The sequence below is a fragment of the Cervus elaphus genome, chromosome 15, assembly GCF_910594005.1.
Source record: "Cervus elaphus chromosome 15, mCerEla1.1, whole genome shotgun sequence".
Lineage (NCBI taxonomy): Eukaryota > Metazoa > Chordata > Mammalia > Artiodactyla > Cervidae > Cervus > Cervus elaphus.
In genome coordinates this window covers 4,092,733-4,110,088 of record NC_057829.1, presented here as the reverse complement: position 1 = coordinate 4,110,088, position 17,356 = coordinate 4,092,733, and the positions used below count along the sequence as shown (strand labels likewise).

The window sequence follows — 17,356 nt, the reverse complement described above, 5'->3', positions numbered from 1 at the left end:
TCAGTTGACAGCATTGCGTATTGGTTTTTAACTTCAATTTTAGCTAACTATAGAAAATTATATAAGAGGGGAAATCCAAAATCATCAAAATAAAAGTAATCTCTAAGATTTCACTTCCAGTTTAACAAAGGGAAAAGAAGAACTTGAGTAAAAGGACATTTTATTGTCAAAATTCCTAGATTAAGACAACAGGATAACTGGTGAGAAAAGAGAAAGTTGTATTTATTGTTCCACAAGAAGGTCAACTTGAAAGTAACTGCCTTTTGACAGTTAGCCAGGTGTTTTTGTTTGTTTTTTATTTCATTTATTCATTGTATACATACATACATACATATATATCAGCTCAGTTCAGTTCAGTCGCTCAGTCATGTCCGACTCCATGGACTGCAGCGACCCCATGGACTGCAGCCCGCCAGGCTTCCCTGTCCATCATCAACTCCCGGAGCTTACTCAAACTCATGTCCATTGAGTCAGTGATGCCATCCAACCATCTCATCCTCTGTCATCTCCTTCTCTTCCCACCGTCAATCTTTGCCAGCATCAGGGTCTTTTCAAATGAGTCAATTCTTCGCATCAGGTGGCCAAAGTATTAGAGTTTCAGCCTTAGCATCAGTCCTTCCAATGAATATTCAGGACTGATTTCCTTTAGGATGGACTGGTTGGATCTCCTTACAGTCCAAGGGACTCTCAAGAGTATTCTCCAACACCATAGTTCAAAAGCATCAGTTCTTTGGTGCTAAGCTTTCTTTATAGTCCAACTCTCACATCCATACACTACTGGAAAAAGCAAAGCTTTAACTAGATGGGCCTTTGTTGGCAAATTAATATTTCTGCTTTTTAATATGCTGTCTAGGTTGGTCATAACTTTCCTTCCAGGGAGTAAGCGTCTTTTAATTTCATGGCTGCAGTCACCATCTTCAGTGATTTTGGAGCCCCCCAAAATAAAGTCAGCTACTGTTTCCACTGTTTTCCCATCTATTTGACATGAAGTGATGGGACCAGATACCACAAACTTAGTTTTCTGAATGTTGACATTTAAGTCAACTTTTTCACTCTCCTCTTTCACTTTCATCAAGAGGCTCTTTAGTTCTTCTTCACTTTCTGCCAGAAGGGTGGTGTCATCTGCATATCTGAGGTGATTGATATTTCTCCAGGCAATCTTGATTCCAGCTTGTGATTCATCCAGCCCAGCATTTCTCATGATGTACTCTGCATATAAGTTAAAGAAGCAGGGTGACAATATACAGCCTTGACATACTCCTTTTTCTATTTGGAACCAGTCTGTTGTTCCATGTCCAGTTCTAACTGTTGCTTCCTGACCTGCATACAGGTTTCTCGAGAGGCAGGTCAGGTGGTCTGGTATTCCTGTCTCTTTCAGAATTTTCCACAGTTTATTGTGATTTACACAGTCAAAGGCTTTGGCATAGTCAATAAAGCAGAAATAGATGTTTTTCTGGAACTCTCTTGCTTTTTCGATGATTCAGCGGATATTGGCAATTTGATCTCTGGTTCTTCTGCCTTTTCTGAAACCAGCTTGAACATCTGGAAGTTCAAGTCAATAAAGCAGAAGTAGATATATTTTCTGGAACTCTCTCACTTTTTCAATGATCCAACAGATGTTGGCAATTTGATCTCTGGTTCCTCTGCCTTTTCTGAATCCAGCATGAGCATCTGGAAACTCACAGTTCATGTACTATTGAAGCCTGGCTGCTTTGCTAGCATGTGAGATGAGTGCAATTGAGCATTCTTTAGAATTGCCTTTCTTTGGAATTTGAATGAAAACTGTCCTTTTACAGTTCTGCAGTCACTGCTGTTTTCCAAATTTGCTGGCATTTTGAGTGCAGCACTTTCACAGCATCATCTTTTAGGATTTGAAATAGCTCAACTGGAATTCCATCGCCTCCACTAGCTTTGTTCATAGTGATGCTTCCTAAGGCCCACTTGACTTCGCATTCCAGGATGTCTGGCTCTAGGTGAGTGATCACACCATCATGATAATCTGGGTCATGAAGATCTTTTTTGTATAGTTCTTCTGTGTATTCTTGCTCCCTATTCTTAATATCTTCTGCTTCTGTTAGGTCCATACCACTTCTGTCATTTATTGTGCCCATCTTTGCATGAAATATTCCCTTGGTATGTCTGATTTTCTTGAAGAGATCTCTAGTCTTCCCATTCTATTGTTTTCCTCTATTTCTTTGCACTGATCACTGAGGAAGCCTTTCTTATTTCTCCTTGCTATTCTTTGGCACTCTGAATTCAAGTGGGTACATCTTTCTTTTTTTCTTTGCCTTTAGCTTCTCTTCTTTTCACAGCTATTTGTAAGGCCTTGTCAAACAAACATTTTGCCTTCTTGCATTTCTTTTTCTTGGGGATGGTTTTGATCACTGCCTCCTGGTACAGTGTCACGAACCTCCATTCATAGTTCTTCAGGCTCTCTGTCTATCAGATCTAATCCCTTGAATCTGTTTGTCGTGTCCACTGTATAATCCTAAGGGATTTGATTTAGGTCATACCTGAATGGTCTAGTGGTTTTCCTACTTTCTTCAATTTAAGTCTGAATTCGGCAACAAGGAGCTCATGATCTGAGCCACAGTCAGCTCCCAGTCTGGTTGTTGCTGACCGTATAGAGCTTCTCTATCTTTGGCTCTGAAGAATAAGATCAGTCTGATTTTGGTGTTGACCATCTGGTGATGTCCATGTGTAGAGTCTTCTCTTGTGTTGTTGGAAGAGGGCGTTTGCTATCACCAGTGTGTTCTCTTGGCAAAACTCTGTTATATGTTTTGCCCTACTTCATTCCGTACTCCAAGGCCAAATTTGCCTGTTACTCCAGGTATTTACTGAGTTCCTACTTTTTCATTCCAGTCCCCTGTAATGAAAAAGACATCTTTTTTGGGTGTTAGTTCTGGAAGGTTTTGTAGGTCTTCATAGAACCATTCAACTTCAACTTCAGCTCCTTCAGCTTTATATATATATGTATATATATAATATGTTTATGTATGTATATATGTTCATATGTGTATATATGTACACATCTATTTATGTATACACACTCTTTCATATTATTTTCCATCATGATTTATCACAATATATTGAATATGGTGCCCTGTGCTATATATAGTAGGACCTTGTTGCTGATCCATTCTGTATATAATAGTAGTGAGGATTTCATGTTATAGGCACTGAATAAATGAGGAGGTCTGGTTTTCCATTGGTATATCATTTCCATCGATACTGGGCATATCACTCAAAGTCCACAGTCCGGCCCAAGATGGAGTCCTGCTTTCAAGACAGAGCCTGGTCTGTTTCCTCCTTCAGGAAAGCCAGCTGACTGAGAAGATGTCAGACTGATTTCTCAAAGTATCCATCTTATTGTGGTCTGGATGACAGGTCCTTTCATGGAATCAGAGAGAGAGAAAGAAGCAATGAGGAACTAAAGTCAAAAGGCAGAATAGAGAGGGAGAGGCAGTGAGGAAGTCAAGTAGAAAGGGTCTTCAGTCTTGGAAAACGTCTCCAGGAAGGGTCAGCCTTTGAAAGGGATGTGTTAATCTCTTCCATTCACAGGTAGGCAGTGTCACTCTATCTCTTTTTGAGTTGAACAAAGGCATTTTACTTTACAGTCAGGCAGAGGGTCAGGGTCCTTTTAGGCAGCTCGTTATGCATGATTGTAATAGCAAAAGCAACAAAAAGCAAGTCAAAGAAACAGTTTCAACAGGAAGTCAGAATTGGTTTCTTCTCTACTGCAAGCACAATGGGCACATTGCCAACAAGGGACCACAGTGAAGTCCTGAAAATCTGTTGCTTTGACCCAGAAGCCAGACAGGATTGATGTACTCTGTAAAATCAGTTTGGCCAGGTACACTGAATGTATTAACCTCTACATTAAGTGATTCCTTCTCCCCACTGTCTCTTCAAACTTGCTCTGTGGCCCATTTCTTTACCCCTCTTTGAATGGATCTTGCACTTCAGTCACTCTCAGATAAATAAAATTCCTTCAGTCACTTTGTCACAAGAATTGTCTCACTTCAGTCATTGTGTGGTGACAACATCACTTAACTCTTACCCATTTTAAAACTCCCCCTCAAAGAAACAAAAAACTTCCCCTCATGCCTGATTTCATGCTGGAACGGCCTTGTGGGCTGAGGGTAGAGAGCAAGAAGTAGGATCTGGGCTTCTCTACCTTCTCTCCACAGGGCGTCTGTTCCTCCTTCCCCCACAAGCCAGCCTCAGGCCTCCTTAGGGTAGGAACCCCGAAGAGGAAGAGTATGGGGAGGGAGGTTTTCCTCCAGGCACGTGGAATTCAGGACTGCACTGTGGCCTGGCCACCTGGGTGGCGTATTGTATTCTTCCTCTTAGGACAGGGCTTGGCTCTCCTACTGCTTCCAGTGCCTGGAAACATGTCTTTTCCCTTCCAGTTTCAAATTATTCCACAATCTCTGTGCATCTGGTGGCCCCCATCCACCTCCGAAAATCACATTACCCTTTCAGACAGTTTCCTTGGCAATATTTCAAAGTCCTTTTGGACAGAATAGCTCCCACTTAAGAAATCAATTTTTTCTTACTTTCCCTCTTTTACACTTTCTAATACCAGGCTGTTACCCAAAAACTAGGTTCTTCTCTGGATGGATGTTGAGCCAATAGATACAACCAAAGATTGGGGGAAGGAAGGATTTACTATTACTTGCAGCAAGTAAGGAGAACAGTAGGGTTCTTTCCCAAAGCAGTGTCTCTCCAAACAGCAAAATTGGGGAAGTTTTAAGCTAAGGGTACATGCATATTCATGAAGAGGCTTCAGCAGTGAAGAATTCAGACAGAGGTTGACAGGGTCCAAGCTTTAGTTGACTGAAATTAGGAGGGGTGTCATCATTCTGTCCCCACCTGGGTGAGGGCCTTAGCTCCTGCAAAACTCAAGGACTGTATCAGATTATGTACCTCTTTTGAGGAGGAACTAAAACTTGGTTTTCACTGCACTATTATTTGACTGCTCTTTCTCTATTCCTGTGTTCCTTTGTTCCTTTGATTACTGAGATCTACCCAAGGGCAAGCATTGTGTCCAGGCTGAGATCACAAAAATGACTCAGGCCAAAATGGCTTCTCTTACGTCAAAAAAGATATTCCTGGTTCTCTTTCTTTGGGGACTCCCTAACCTATGTGATTACAAAATCATATTCCTGCCCAACCTCAGAAGACAGAAGTCAAGCACTCCTGATGGCTCTCTTGAGGCCTCCTCTCTCTCTCGATGTAAAGGAAGGCAAGGGTAGCCCTGTCCTCTCCCACTGCTGCAGGGGCGGAGGTTGGAGAGCACTTTGCAAAGTCTGTCCCTTTTCAACTTCAACGCCTTTATGTGTTAAGGCTAGAAAGATCTAATTGATTTCCTTTCACAGGTACTGAATCTAGCACCTTACTTTGGAATATGAAGATACTTGGCACTTACTGTCTTTGTTACTGAACCAAATCAGGGTCTGGTTGTTTGTGTGTGCAGTAAAGCCAATCTGCTGACACCTGGTGAAGGAGAGTGCAGTATTTATTGCAGGCACCAAATAGGGAGTCCAGGACAGCTAGAACTTTAAAGGCCTGGAGTCCCTGAAGACTTTCTGGTCAAGGTTTAGAAAGACAGGATGAGGGAGGGGTCTTGTGGGGTATGTGATCAGCTCATGGGCAGGTTGAGAGGGGGGCTTGCGGGGTGTGTGACCAGCTTGTGGACAGGTTGAGAGAGGGGACCTGTGGGGTGTGGGATCAGCTCATGGACAGGTTGAGAGAGGGGATCTGTGGGGTGTGTGATCAGCTTGTGGACAGGTTGAGACAGGGGGCTTGTGGGGTGTGTGGTCAGCTCACAGACAGGTTGAGAGAGAGGGCTTGTGGGGTGTGTGATCAGCTTGTGGACAGGTAGAGAGAGGGGGCTTGTGGAGTGTGTGATCAGCTCATGGACAGTTTGAAAGAGGGGCTTGAGGGATGTGTGATCAACTCATTGACAGGTTGAGAAAGGGGGCTTGTGGGGTGTGTGATCAGCTCATGGACAGGTAGAGAGAGGGGGCATGTGGGGTGTGTGATCAGCTCATGGACAGGTTGAGAGAGGGGGCTTGTGGGGTGTGTGATCAGCTCATGGACAATTTGAGAGAGGGGCTTGAGGGATGTGTGATCAACTCATGGACAGGTTGAGAAAGGGGGCTTGTGGGGTGTGTGATCAACTCATGGACAGGTTGAGAAAGGGGGCTTGTGGGGTGTGTGATCAGCTCATGGACATTCTTCTGATTGGCTGGTGGTGAGGTCATTGGGAGTCAACATCATCAGCCTGTCTGGTCTACATGTTGGTGGGCAGTATACAGTTAACTTCACCCACCTGGTAGGGGTTTCAGTCTCTGCCAAACAGCTCAGAGGACATGGCTTAGAATATTATCTGTTGTCCTGGAGAAGGAACTAAAGGTCCTCGACTTTGTTTAATGGCTGAAGTATTACTATTTTGTCTTGCCTGTTTTCATTTCTTTCTGCATTTTCCCCCTTCCTTGGTTAAATTTATTCTTTGACTAAAGTTTTCCTACAGACAAAAGGAAGGCCGAGGACGTGAGTGGAGGTCTGTTTTGGGAGGGCCTCATAGGGTCCTGCTCAGTTATGTCTTTTCTCCTCAGCTCTAGGTCCTTAAGTGATGCTTCCATTTTGACATCTTGTCAGTATCTTCAATGCAGTCCTCTCTTCCAGTCACTTGTTGCTAAAGTAAAATCTATTATTGTAAAGTTTATTTTGGCAGTTAATTTATCAGGAATGACTGTTGTTTGTCTGTTTCTGGCCCAGGGTCCTTGCACTGGCAACCAGCAGAGTTTGGCCCACAGCAGGCTCTGGGATGCTGTGGTGGGCTTTCTTCATGTGTTTGCCCACATGCAGATGAAGCTGTCTCAGGTAAAGTCACTGTCTTCTGTCAGCCTACGTGAGACACTGTACACTGTGATCATTGGCAAATTAAACACTTTCCCGTGTCAGAATATTATCTTTCTTAGATGACTTCTTTATACATCTTTTACATGACATTTTTTTTAAATCCTTTTTTTTTAAATAAAAGAATTTTATGCAAATAGGTGGGAGCCATTATTCAAATTTGAGAATAAAAGATAAAGGAATTGACTATAATGGAGAAATAAAGCAGTATAGTCGCCAAACACTGTACATTTTACAATCCTTCATAGACCCACATCTCAATGATTACTCACTGGAATTTTCCTCATACACACATGTAATTGGAAGAGGATTCGTAATCTGCTCCAAATCCCTTGTTAAGGAGAGACAGTTTTCTTATAGGGTCGTAAACAAGCAGCTCCTCTCAAAAGATGACATTTACCAACTAACCGGGTATTTAACTTCATGAAAGTCAAAGAAAAAAAATAGCAGTACAGATAGGCAAATGACGAAGAAACAGATTTTTCACCATGCTTAATGTTAGTCTGGGAGCACATCTTGGAAACGTCAGCATTGCTATTTGCTCACCCCTGTATTGCATGTGGAGTCAGAGATATATGAATAGAAAAACTCTAAATATAAATCTTGAGTAAATATGTACCTTTGATGCCGGGAATTTTACTGGAATGTCCTGAGATCTGACATATCTGTTGAGTGTGTATATCTGTCAGGTGTCAAGAGAGGAGAGAATGCAAGATTAAAAGTCAAAGGACCACCAGCCCAGCCCCCGCAATTTCATTCACGTGTCCGTCTCTTCCTTGAGTCTACTTGCCTCTAGCAAAGTGAGGAAACTCACACCTCCACCCTGCCCTCCAAGCTGGAAAATATTTTCAGATAGAGCCAGGCGCAGGTTAAAGTGGCAAGAACAGATGTAATCAGTGATAACTGTCACTGTAGGGAGAAAAATCTAGTGTGAGTTGAACTCAGCTTGGACTTGTACAGAGATAATGGGAGGAGGAGGGGATGATCAGGGCTCAGGAGAAAAATTATAAAAGGTTGGTCAGTGTAAACATGACGGGCCACCTGTGCCTGCTAGCTGGCAAGTATTGACGTTAGTATTCTACCTACTACAGAGCCTGGGAGACAGGTTCTAGCATCCTCAGGTGTTGGCTGGAACAAATAGTAAACTTTTTTGACAGCCTTGAGTTTTCTCAGGCAAGCACCCTAAGAGGGCCTGGGGTCTTCCTAGTGAAGTAGCTTTGAGCTTTTAGAAACCATGGTTGCATTTTGTTCTAGCCATTTTTTTTTTTTTTAAACTGAAGTGTAATTGATTTACTGATGAGATGGTTAGATAGCATCACTGACTCCGTGGACTTGAATTTGAACACACTCCTGGAGATAGTGAAGGATAGGGGGAATCTGGCATGCTACAGTCCATGGGATCACAAAGAGCTGGATGTGATGTAGCGATTGAACAACAACAAATAATTGATCTTCAGTGTTGTGTCAATCTCTGCTATACAGTAAAATGACTCCGTTATATACATATGGACATTCTTTTTTTTAATATTCTTTTTCATTATGGTTTATCACAGGATATTGAATATAGTTCCCTGTGCTACACAGTAGAATCTTGTTTATCCATCCTATAGTTTGCATCTGCTAATCCCATTTCCTAGTTGCTCAAGGCTTTATAAACCAAGATTAAAGCTTCCTTAGGAAGAGGGCCCAGAGGAGTTGGCTAGTTTGGTCAAGGAGAGAATCTTTGTCAGTATCTAGTTATTGGTAACTTCTACCAAATAAGGAAATATCATGATTGTTTTCATCTAATTGCTAGTGACATTTTAGTAAGTAAAGAAAATCAACATGAACCAAATTTATCACAAGAGAGTTCTTATTTGGATGTATTTCCATCATTTTATTAACATCTAGCAGTGCTACCTAGCAGTTGTTCATAGTTTGTAGACCTAGTTGAGGTAGTAACTATTTAGAAAGAAGTAAATCTCATCCTTCATACAATGTTGAAATTTGGCTTCCTGTGTAGAAAAATTCATGTGAATAAAACAATACCTTTTGGGTGTGTGTGTGTGTGTATGTATGTGTATATATATATATATATGTATGTATATGTATGTGTATATATATATATATGTATGTATATGTATATATGTATATATATATGTTTTTTTTTTGAAAAAAAATATATAGTTTTAAAATAAGAAAGAACTCTGATGCTGCATGGGGTTATAATGTAGATATCAGTATTCCATGTTTTCAGGCACTGAATCTAAGCTTAGTGATGTTTGTACACAACATATCTATATAAAATTTTTTTTTCATGGTGAAAAATCAAAGACAAAAAACCCAGAAAATTTTAAACAGAGAAATATCCAAGAGCTTAATAAAGCTGGTAAATAACATAGTTGTGTACATTTTTTGGCTAGATTTATGTAGGGTAAGTTTATCTCATATCACTGTTATGCCTGTGTTTTCCAGAATAAGTTAATTTTTACAATGTGTATAGCATCTCAGTGTAGTAAGTTAGAAAGAAGAAAAGACAAGTCTAGTGTTTTCAAGGAGAAGAAGGATGCCCAGTGTTCAAAAGTACCTGAGTCTTGCCTGCCAGACCCGAGGGTCCTCACCATTGCTTTAGGTCTTCCGTACTCTTGTTAGATTTATTCGCTGTCCTTACGAATACTTTAAAAAATATTGGAATTGGAATCAATAGTAAATACTCTTTCATTCTGAAGTGTGTATTTTTAAAAAGCTTCAGACTTTTATTTGGCTTCTTTTTAGCTGTATAATGCTGTAAAGTCTGCTATTGGTAGAAAAGTATTCTTTTTTGTGAGAATAAGTATGACATTCCTGCTGCGTAATTTTCTCATGTTATCTCAAATGCACTATGTTAATACTTTCAGGACTCCAGTCAAATTGAGCTACTAAAAGAATTGATGGATCTTCAGAAGGATATGGTGGTCATGTTGCTGTCCATGTTGGAAGGTAGTTTTGATTTATATCTTTAAATCCCCTTTATTCTTTGAAGGAGTCCATATATGCTTGCTCTGGGAGTCAGCCTGCTGCAAAGAATAAAATATCAGTGCCGAAATGGGACAGATAGCTCAGACTTATTGCTGGCTTGACTACTCTTTTCTCAAGTTAGTTTTTTTTTTTTTTTTTTTTTTTAAGAAATCCTGCCAATCTCAGGTCACAAAGCTATGGAGTGAAACCAGTGGTACTTCATTTTATAATGGTATTTTTCACTTCATAGTGATACCTTAAAGGGTGTGCTCTTCAGAGAGTACCTTAAAGAGGGTTTTGTTTGTTAGTCATTTTGTTTGTTTGTAAGCAGTAGGGATTACAGATGTTTGGGGACACTCCAAATGTGTAAATTGCTGCTTTGAGCTGACTGCCTTAAAGCTCCTGTGGGTCATAAATTTCTGCAGGTGGAGAAGGCAGTAGAGAGCACCCCACCCGCCAAGGCTGGTGGCAGCCTAAGTTCTCCCTTCTACAAGCCTCTTTCTTGGGTTTTCATTCTCTCTCTTTCCACCTTGTTTTCCTTTGCTACTGTGTTTTCTTTCTATCTCAGGCAGTAAATATAGCGGGTAAGGGATGGGTTTCTGAGATCCGCCACCAGCACCCACGTCTCACTTTCTGACACAAGCAGCATGACCCTGACGTGAGTACTGTCTCCATTTCTCACTTCCCTCCTCTCTGAAACGGAGCTCAGGACAGCTTATGCGCGCATTCTGTGAAATCATGTGAATGCGACCAGAGCCACTACAGAATGTTTACTATTATGTTCCCTATCCTTTTTTTCTTAGTTCAGTTCAGTCGCTCAGTCGTGTCTGACTCTTTGCGACCCCATGAACCTCAGCACGCCCGGCCTCCCTGTCCATCACCAACTCTGGGACTCCACCCAAACCCATGTTCATCGAGTCGATGATGCCATCCAACCATCTTATCCTCTGTCATCCCCTTCTCCTCCTGCCCTCAATCTTTCCCAGCATCAGGGTCTTTTCCAATGAGTCAGCTCTTCGCATCAGGTGGCCAAAGTATTGGCATTTCAGCTTCAGCGTCAGTCCTTCCAATGAACACCCAGGACTGATCTCCTTCAAGATGGACTGGTTGGATCTCCTTGCAGTCCACGGGACTCTCAAGAGTCTTCTCCAACATCACAGTTCAAAAGCATCAATTCTTCGGCACTCAGCTTTCTTTATAGTCCAACTCTCCCATCCATACATGACCACTGGAAAAACCATAGCCTTGACTAGATGGACCCTTGTTGGCAAAGTAATGTCTCTGCTTTTTAATATGCAGTCTAGGTTGGTCATAACTTTCCTTCCAAGGAGTAAGCATCTTTTAATTTCATGGCTGTAGTCACCATCTGCAGTGATTTTGGAGCCCAGAAAAATAAAGTCAGCCACTATTTCCACTCTTTCCCTATCTATCTGCCATGAAGTGAAGTGATGGGACCAGATGCCATAATCTATGTTTTCTGAATGTTGAGCTTTAAGCCAGCTTTTTCTCTCTCCTCTTTCACTGTCCTTCCTAATTTCTCTCACTTAGTCTACCCTGCATTAACTAATTAAGGTAGTAGACACATCTTGGACTTTAAAGATGCAGTGTTTGCTTGAAACCCTTAGTTGGCAGTCACTCTATATCCTCCAAGCACAAGATCCTTTTCTCAGGACCTCAATTCAAGTTTTAGTCTAGATAGCAGCAACACAGCCATACTAACTGAAGGAATAACGAGTTAAAATTAACCTCGTGTAAGTACTTTTTCATCTGAATACCAGGTTTGTGAATTGGTTAGTATCGTTACCACTCTTTTGCAAATAGTGCAGAGAGGCTCAGAAATCTGCCCAGGTTGCTGTGCCAGCAGATGGTGGGATCTGGATTCAAACCCCGAGCCAATGCCTTTTTTGTTTTTTTGGCTCTGCTAGGTCTTCATTGCTGCGTGTGAGCTTTCTCTAATTGGGGTGAATGGGGGCTACTCTTGAGTTGAAGTGCTTAGGCTCCTCATTGTGGTGGCTTCTGTCATTGCCGAGCGTGGGCTCTAGGTGTACCACTTCAATAGTTGTGGCCTACGGGCTTAGTTGCCCCAAGGCATGTGGAATCTTCCTAGACCAGGGATCAAACCCGTGTTCCCTGCATTAGCAGGCAGAATCTTAACCACTGGACCACCAGGAACGCCCTTGGGCCCATCCTCTTAACTGGTGTTTTCTGCCTCACAGATGAACCCCACAAACCCATCATTATGTATCTTTCTTCTGATGCCTATCCTTGTGTTACATATCACATTCTGTTCAAGGAATGATGACTCTATGATATAGGGTAATATCTCATTCTGTCAGGCTTATTCATAATATGCCATTTTCTAGCTATAAACATTCTGAATCATGAGGAAATGTAAGGAGGTCTTTTATGTTTTACATCAGAAAGAGCATCTGATTTGCTCTCAGTGGTTCCGTTTGAAGTCCTGGCCCTAGCTCTCAATAATCATGTTACAGCATGCACTTTAATTTAACCTTGCTAAACACAGTTTCCTCAATAGTAAAATCATAATTAAAAATAAAAAGTACCTGCCTCACAAGTATTTTCAGGTATGAACATGAAATCAGGTAATGTCTGTGAGAAGTGATTTTTTCATTCCCAAAGGGCTATGCAAACACTTATTTTTATTACTAGTATGAGACTGGATCCGTTTCAGGTTTTAGGATAATATAAATATCTGCCTTTTTAAAATTTTTAAAAACATCCTAAAGCATGTGGCTTCTGGGATCAACTGGAGGGAAGAAATGTCAGCCTTTCATCACATTTTGTTTTACATGCATTTGTCTGATTACCTTGTAAATATGCTTTTGCATGTGTTCATGTAATCACTTTCTAAAATTAGAGTTTACAAGTAATTATCCATCTTTTCCTTCACGCATTGGAAGAGAAAAGAGCTATCTTTGATTCAGATGTCATATAAGATTTACATTGCTATTTTCTCTCTAGACACTTTTTAAAAGTCATTTTAAGATGTTTATTATTTACCTGCACAAGTTAGCAGCAACTTACACAATTGGACCAGGGTACAATGACTGATCACACACACTCAACGTACATTGGCTTCTATCTGCCATTGACACTGGTTTTATTGGGAATGTTCATTTTGAGCCAATGCAATTCTTTATCCCCAGGCAATGTTGTTAATGGCACCATTGGCAAACAGATGGTTGATATGCTCGTGGAATCTTCCAACAACGTGGAGATGATTCTCAAGTTTTTTGACATGTTCTTAAAACTCAAGGACTTGACGTCTTCTGATACTTTCAAAGAGTATGACCCTGATGGTAAGGGAGTTATTTCCAAGAGGGACTTTCACAAAGCCATGGAGAGCCATAAACACTACACCCAGTCCGAGACTGAGTTTCTCCTGTCCTGTGCAGAGACAGATGAAAATGAAACCCTGGACTATGAAGAATTTGTCAAACGGTTCCACGAGCCTGCCAAGGACATTGGCTTCAACGTGGCAGTGCTTCTGACAAACCTCTCCGAACACATGCCCAATGATACCCGGCTGCAGACTTTTCTGGAACTGGCCGAGAGTGTGCTCAATTACTTCCAGCCCTTCCTGGGCCGCATCGAGATCATGGGCAGTGCCAAGCGCATAGAGAGGGTGTATTTTGAAATCAGTGAGTCCAGCCGAACCCAGTGGGAGAAGCCCCAGGTTAAGGAGTCCAAAAGGCAATTTATATTTGATGTGGTCAATGAAGGGGGGGAAAAGGAGAAGATGGAGCTCTTCGTGAACTTCTGTGAGGACACCATCTTCGAGATGCAGCTGGCGGCTCAGATATCAGAATCAGATCTGAACGAGAGGTCAGTGAATAAAGAGGAGAGTGAGAAGGAGAAGCCGGAGGAGCAGGGTCCAAGGATGGGTTTCTTTTCCATCGTGACGGTCAAGTCCGCCCTGTTTGCCCTCAGGTACAATATCTTGATCCTTATGCGGATGCTCAGCCTGAAAAGCTTGAAGAAGCAGATGAAGAAGGTGAAGAAGATGACAGTGAAGGACATGATCACAGCCTTCTTTACATCCTACTGGGGTATTTTGATGAGCCTCCTGCACTTTGTAGCCAGCGTTTTCAGAGGCTTCTCTCGCATCATCGGCAGCCTCCTGCTGGGAGGAAGCCTGGTCGAAGGTGCGAAGAAGATTAAAGTGGCAGAGCTCCTGGCCAACATGCCAGACCCCACACAGGATGAGGTTCGAGGATACGGGGAGGAGGGGGAGAGGAAAACCCTGGAAGGGGCCCTGCCCTCTGAAGATCTGACGGATTTAAAGGAACTGACAGAGGAGAGTGACCTGCTTTCCGATATCTTTGGCTTGGACCTGAAGCGAGAAGGAGGGCAGTACAAACTGATTCCTCACAATCCCAATGCTGGCCTGAGTGACCTCATGAGCAACCCCGTCCCCATCCCAGAGGTGCAAGAAAAGTTCCAGGTAACTTACCTCCAGTCACAGCAGCTCTCTGGACTTCAGGTGGGCATGATAAGTGAACTTGACATCAGCTGTCTTGCTTGTGCCAGAGTGGTGGTCAATAGATGACATCACTTGCCAAAGAGTAATGGCTTTTTAGTAGGCAGAGCCAGCCAGCATTTTGAAGGTCCTTTACAAATTATTTCATTAAGCTATGAAGGTACAAACTCTGGTACTCACCCTCACAACATTAAGCAGTTGATCAATAATCATTCCTTCCACAAATATTTTATGAGGATTGGCCATGTGTCTGGTACCCCTGGGTATCATACAGATTTAAAAGAAATGTAAGATGTAATCACTGCTTTCAAGTTGCCTTAAGGAGTTTATTAGAAAGATAAACCACTCATGAAAAAAATTAGAAAATCATTAAGTGGTAAGTAGCATGGGCCACAGACTGTGGAGATTACGTGAGAAAATGGAAAGCTCAGTATGGCTTGGAGTAGCTGGGTGAGACTGAAGAAGTGGGACCTAAGTTGGTTTGGAGGATGAGTAAGATTTGAGTAGGTGAATGAGGGAAAGAAGGTGGTTGTGAAATAAGTGGGAAGGAGTTTAGAAAGTTGGTGCTCCCTTCTGGCCTGGCAGGTGAGTGTGGGGAAGGGGGAAGGGCATGAAGCAGCAGAAGGAAGGGCACACGTGGCTGTTTTATCCCCTCGATTGAGGCAGGAGGGTATCATTTATAGGTTACAATTTGATGCAGGGTCACAGAGCTTCCTGAACTCATTCAAAGGTGACGTGCTATCCCGCTTCTCTTTTCCCATGGACTCATCCAAGGAACAGAAGGCAAAAGAAGAAGAAAAGGAAGAAAAAGAAGAAAGTAAATCCGAACCTGAGAAAGCTGAGTACGTGTCGTTTTCTGTGTCCTTTCCTTTGGTTCAGTGTCTTTCACTCATCCTCTCCCTTCGGGGATACAGTGGGGAGAATCTCAGGTTGCAAGATGACACCTGTCATCTCAGTGGAAGCCCTCAGCCTGTGGGCGGGGATCAGTGTAAACACCTACCTGGGTCGGGGGGGGGGGGGGGCAGTTCTATCTCTTTCTGGTTCCGTGAGGATTTTGTTTGTGTGTTTCTCAGCAGAAACGACTGTATGATTCCATGTGATGTGATGTTCCCTGCAAGATGACTGTTGTAGTTCTTGTTTTTTAAATTGAGCGTCTATTCTGTCCTTGTAAAGAAGGGCGGGGACAGGCATTCTGAATGCCATTGCATAGACTCTTGGGGACTGGTGGACCTCAACACACTGTCCCAGGGCCACCTGCTTAAAAACCACCTGGAGAGTCTGTTAAAGACACAGTTTCCCGGGCCCCCACACTGGTTCTGAGTCAGCAGGGCTGGTGTGGGGCCCAGGAAGCTTCATTTTCACCAATAGTCTTGGTGCTATTGAGAGCACAGTTATAAATGCATTACTAAGACATAAAGAGCTGGATATGGAACAATGAAAATGTGTAATTTTCTCATAAAATTGGCTTCCTGTTAACAATGGAGACCTACATCATTCCCCAAGTTTGCACAGTTTTATATGCTTATTTTTAAAAATTGGGGAAATCAAATTTTTAACTGCATATAGTGCCATTTTTCTCACATAGCACTTTATTTTTCTCCTCTGTTCTGTTATTTTCTTTGGCCTGTTTTCACTGTCTGTTTTTCCCCCTAGATTAGACAAATGTTTGTTTAGAATTGTGTTAATTTAGTTATACCTATAAAATTAAAATAATATTAAAGTGAATAATTCAGAAATAATTCTTAGTATATTTTCATGGAAAAACAGTTTTATTCAACTTTTTCACATGCATGCTTGACATTACTAGAGTTACCTTTTGAGTAATTTAATACTTTTGCAGGGAAAATCAAATTTTTTAATTTCTAAGATACTTGAGAAAATTTAGAAGCATTTAAGCCCTAATAGCTAGTCATTGTTAAGGACTGAACATTAAAATCAGAATTTAAAAACAAGGTATGTTGAAAAGTCACAGCCAAAAGTCATCATTATTATTCTCTTTTCAGTTAAATATTTTATCATATACTTTGAAAGAAATAAACAATATATAGACACAAAGATACTTGAAGTCTGTAAAATTTTCAAACACAGACAAAAGAGAGAAGGTTATAACATACAACCATAAACCCATCACCTAGTTTTAATAAGGGCTTCTCTGGTAACTCAGCTGGTAAAGAATCCACCTGCAATGCAGGAGACCCTGGTTCGATTACTGGGTTGGGAAGATCCTCTGGAAAAGAGAATGGCTACCCACTCCAGTATTCTGGCCTGGAGAATTCCATGAGTTATATAGTTCCATGGCATCTCAAAGCATCAGACCAACTGAGCGACTTTCACTTTCACTTTATTTCTAATAATTATTAACATTTTGCTAACCTTGTTCCATGTAGGTTGTCTCCTGCCAACCATCCCCACCACACACCCATACACACACACACACACACACACACACACACACGTTTTGAGGCGTTCGGTGGGACAAGTTGTTTTAAAGAGAATACTAGTCACCATATGGGTGACACTTATGGGTGTCATTTCACCCATAAGTACCTTGTACACATTACTAATTGCTAAAGACTGTTTAAAGAACCATATTTATCATGCTACTATTTACACTAAACAAAATTTGCAATTATTCTTTAAATACTGTCTAATAGCTGCTAAATATTTAAGCTTCAAGCTTCCTTGTCTCAAAGGTGTGTTTTTACCATTGGTTCGTTTGAATTAGGCCTCATATGAGGGTCACCATTGTCTGTTCTTCACAGTCAGAGCCGTTCATTGTCACAGATCTTGCACTGTTGGGTCAGTTTAAAATGGCCATGTAAATGACTATAACAATGAAACACAGACAAACGTAAGAGAGCTTGACAGTCATTTCAGCGGCAACTCTTAAATGTTAAAAATAATGTTGGAAAAGTCTCATATGGGTTAAGTATGAGTTATATTATGTGATTT

The 17,356-nt window shown here is 41.6% G+C and overlaps 1 protein-coding gene across 12 annotated transcripts in view; it reads left to right on the top strand.

Annotated features, from left to right (window-relative positions):
- The window catches only part of RYR2 (ryanodine receptor 2), a 794,016-nt gene that overhangs the window by 722,360 nt on the left and 54,300 nt on the right, over positions 1-17,356 (top strand). For 6 of the 12 annotated variants that reach the window (XM_043925904.1, XM_043925903.1, XM_043925906.1 and 3 more), the window contains 4 exons: positions 6,787-6,891; positions 9,804-9,885; positions 13,071-14,368; positions 15,179-15,246. In XM_043925904.1, coding sequence (XP_043781839.1) covers positions 6,787-6,891; positions 9,804-9,885; positions 13,071-14,368; positions 15,179-15,246 — 1,553 coding nt within the window. Of the gene's footprint in view, positions 1-6,786; positions 6,892-9,803; positions 9,886-13,070; positions 14,408-15,178; positions 15,247-17,356 lie in introns of all 12 variants that reach the window. The other 6 variants (XM_043925902.1, XM_043925898.1, XM_043925899.1 and 3 more) reach the window with 1 other exon arrangement.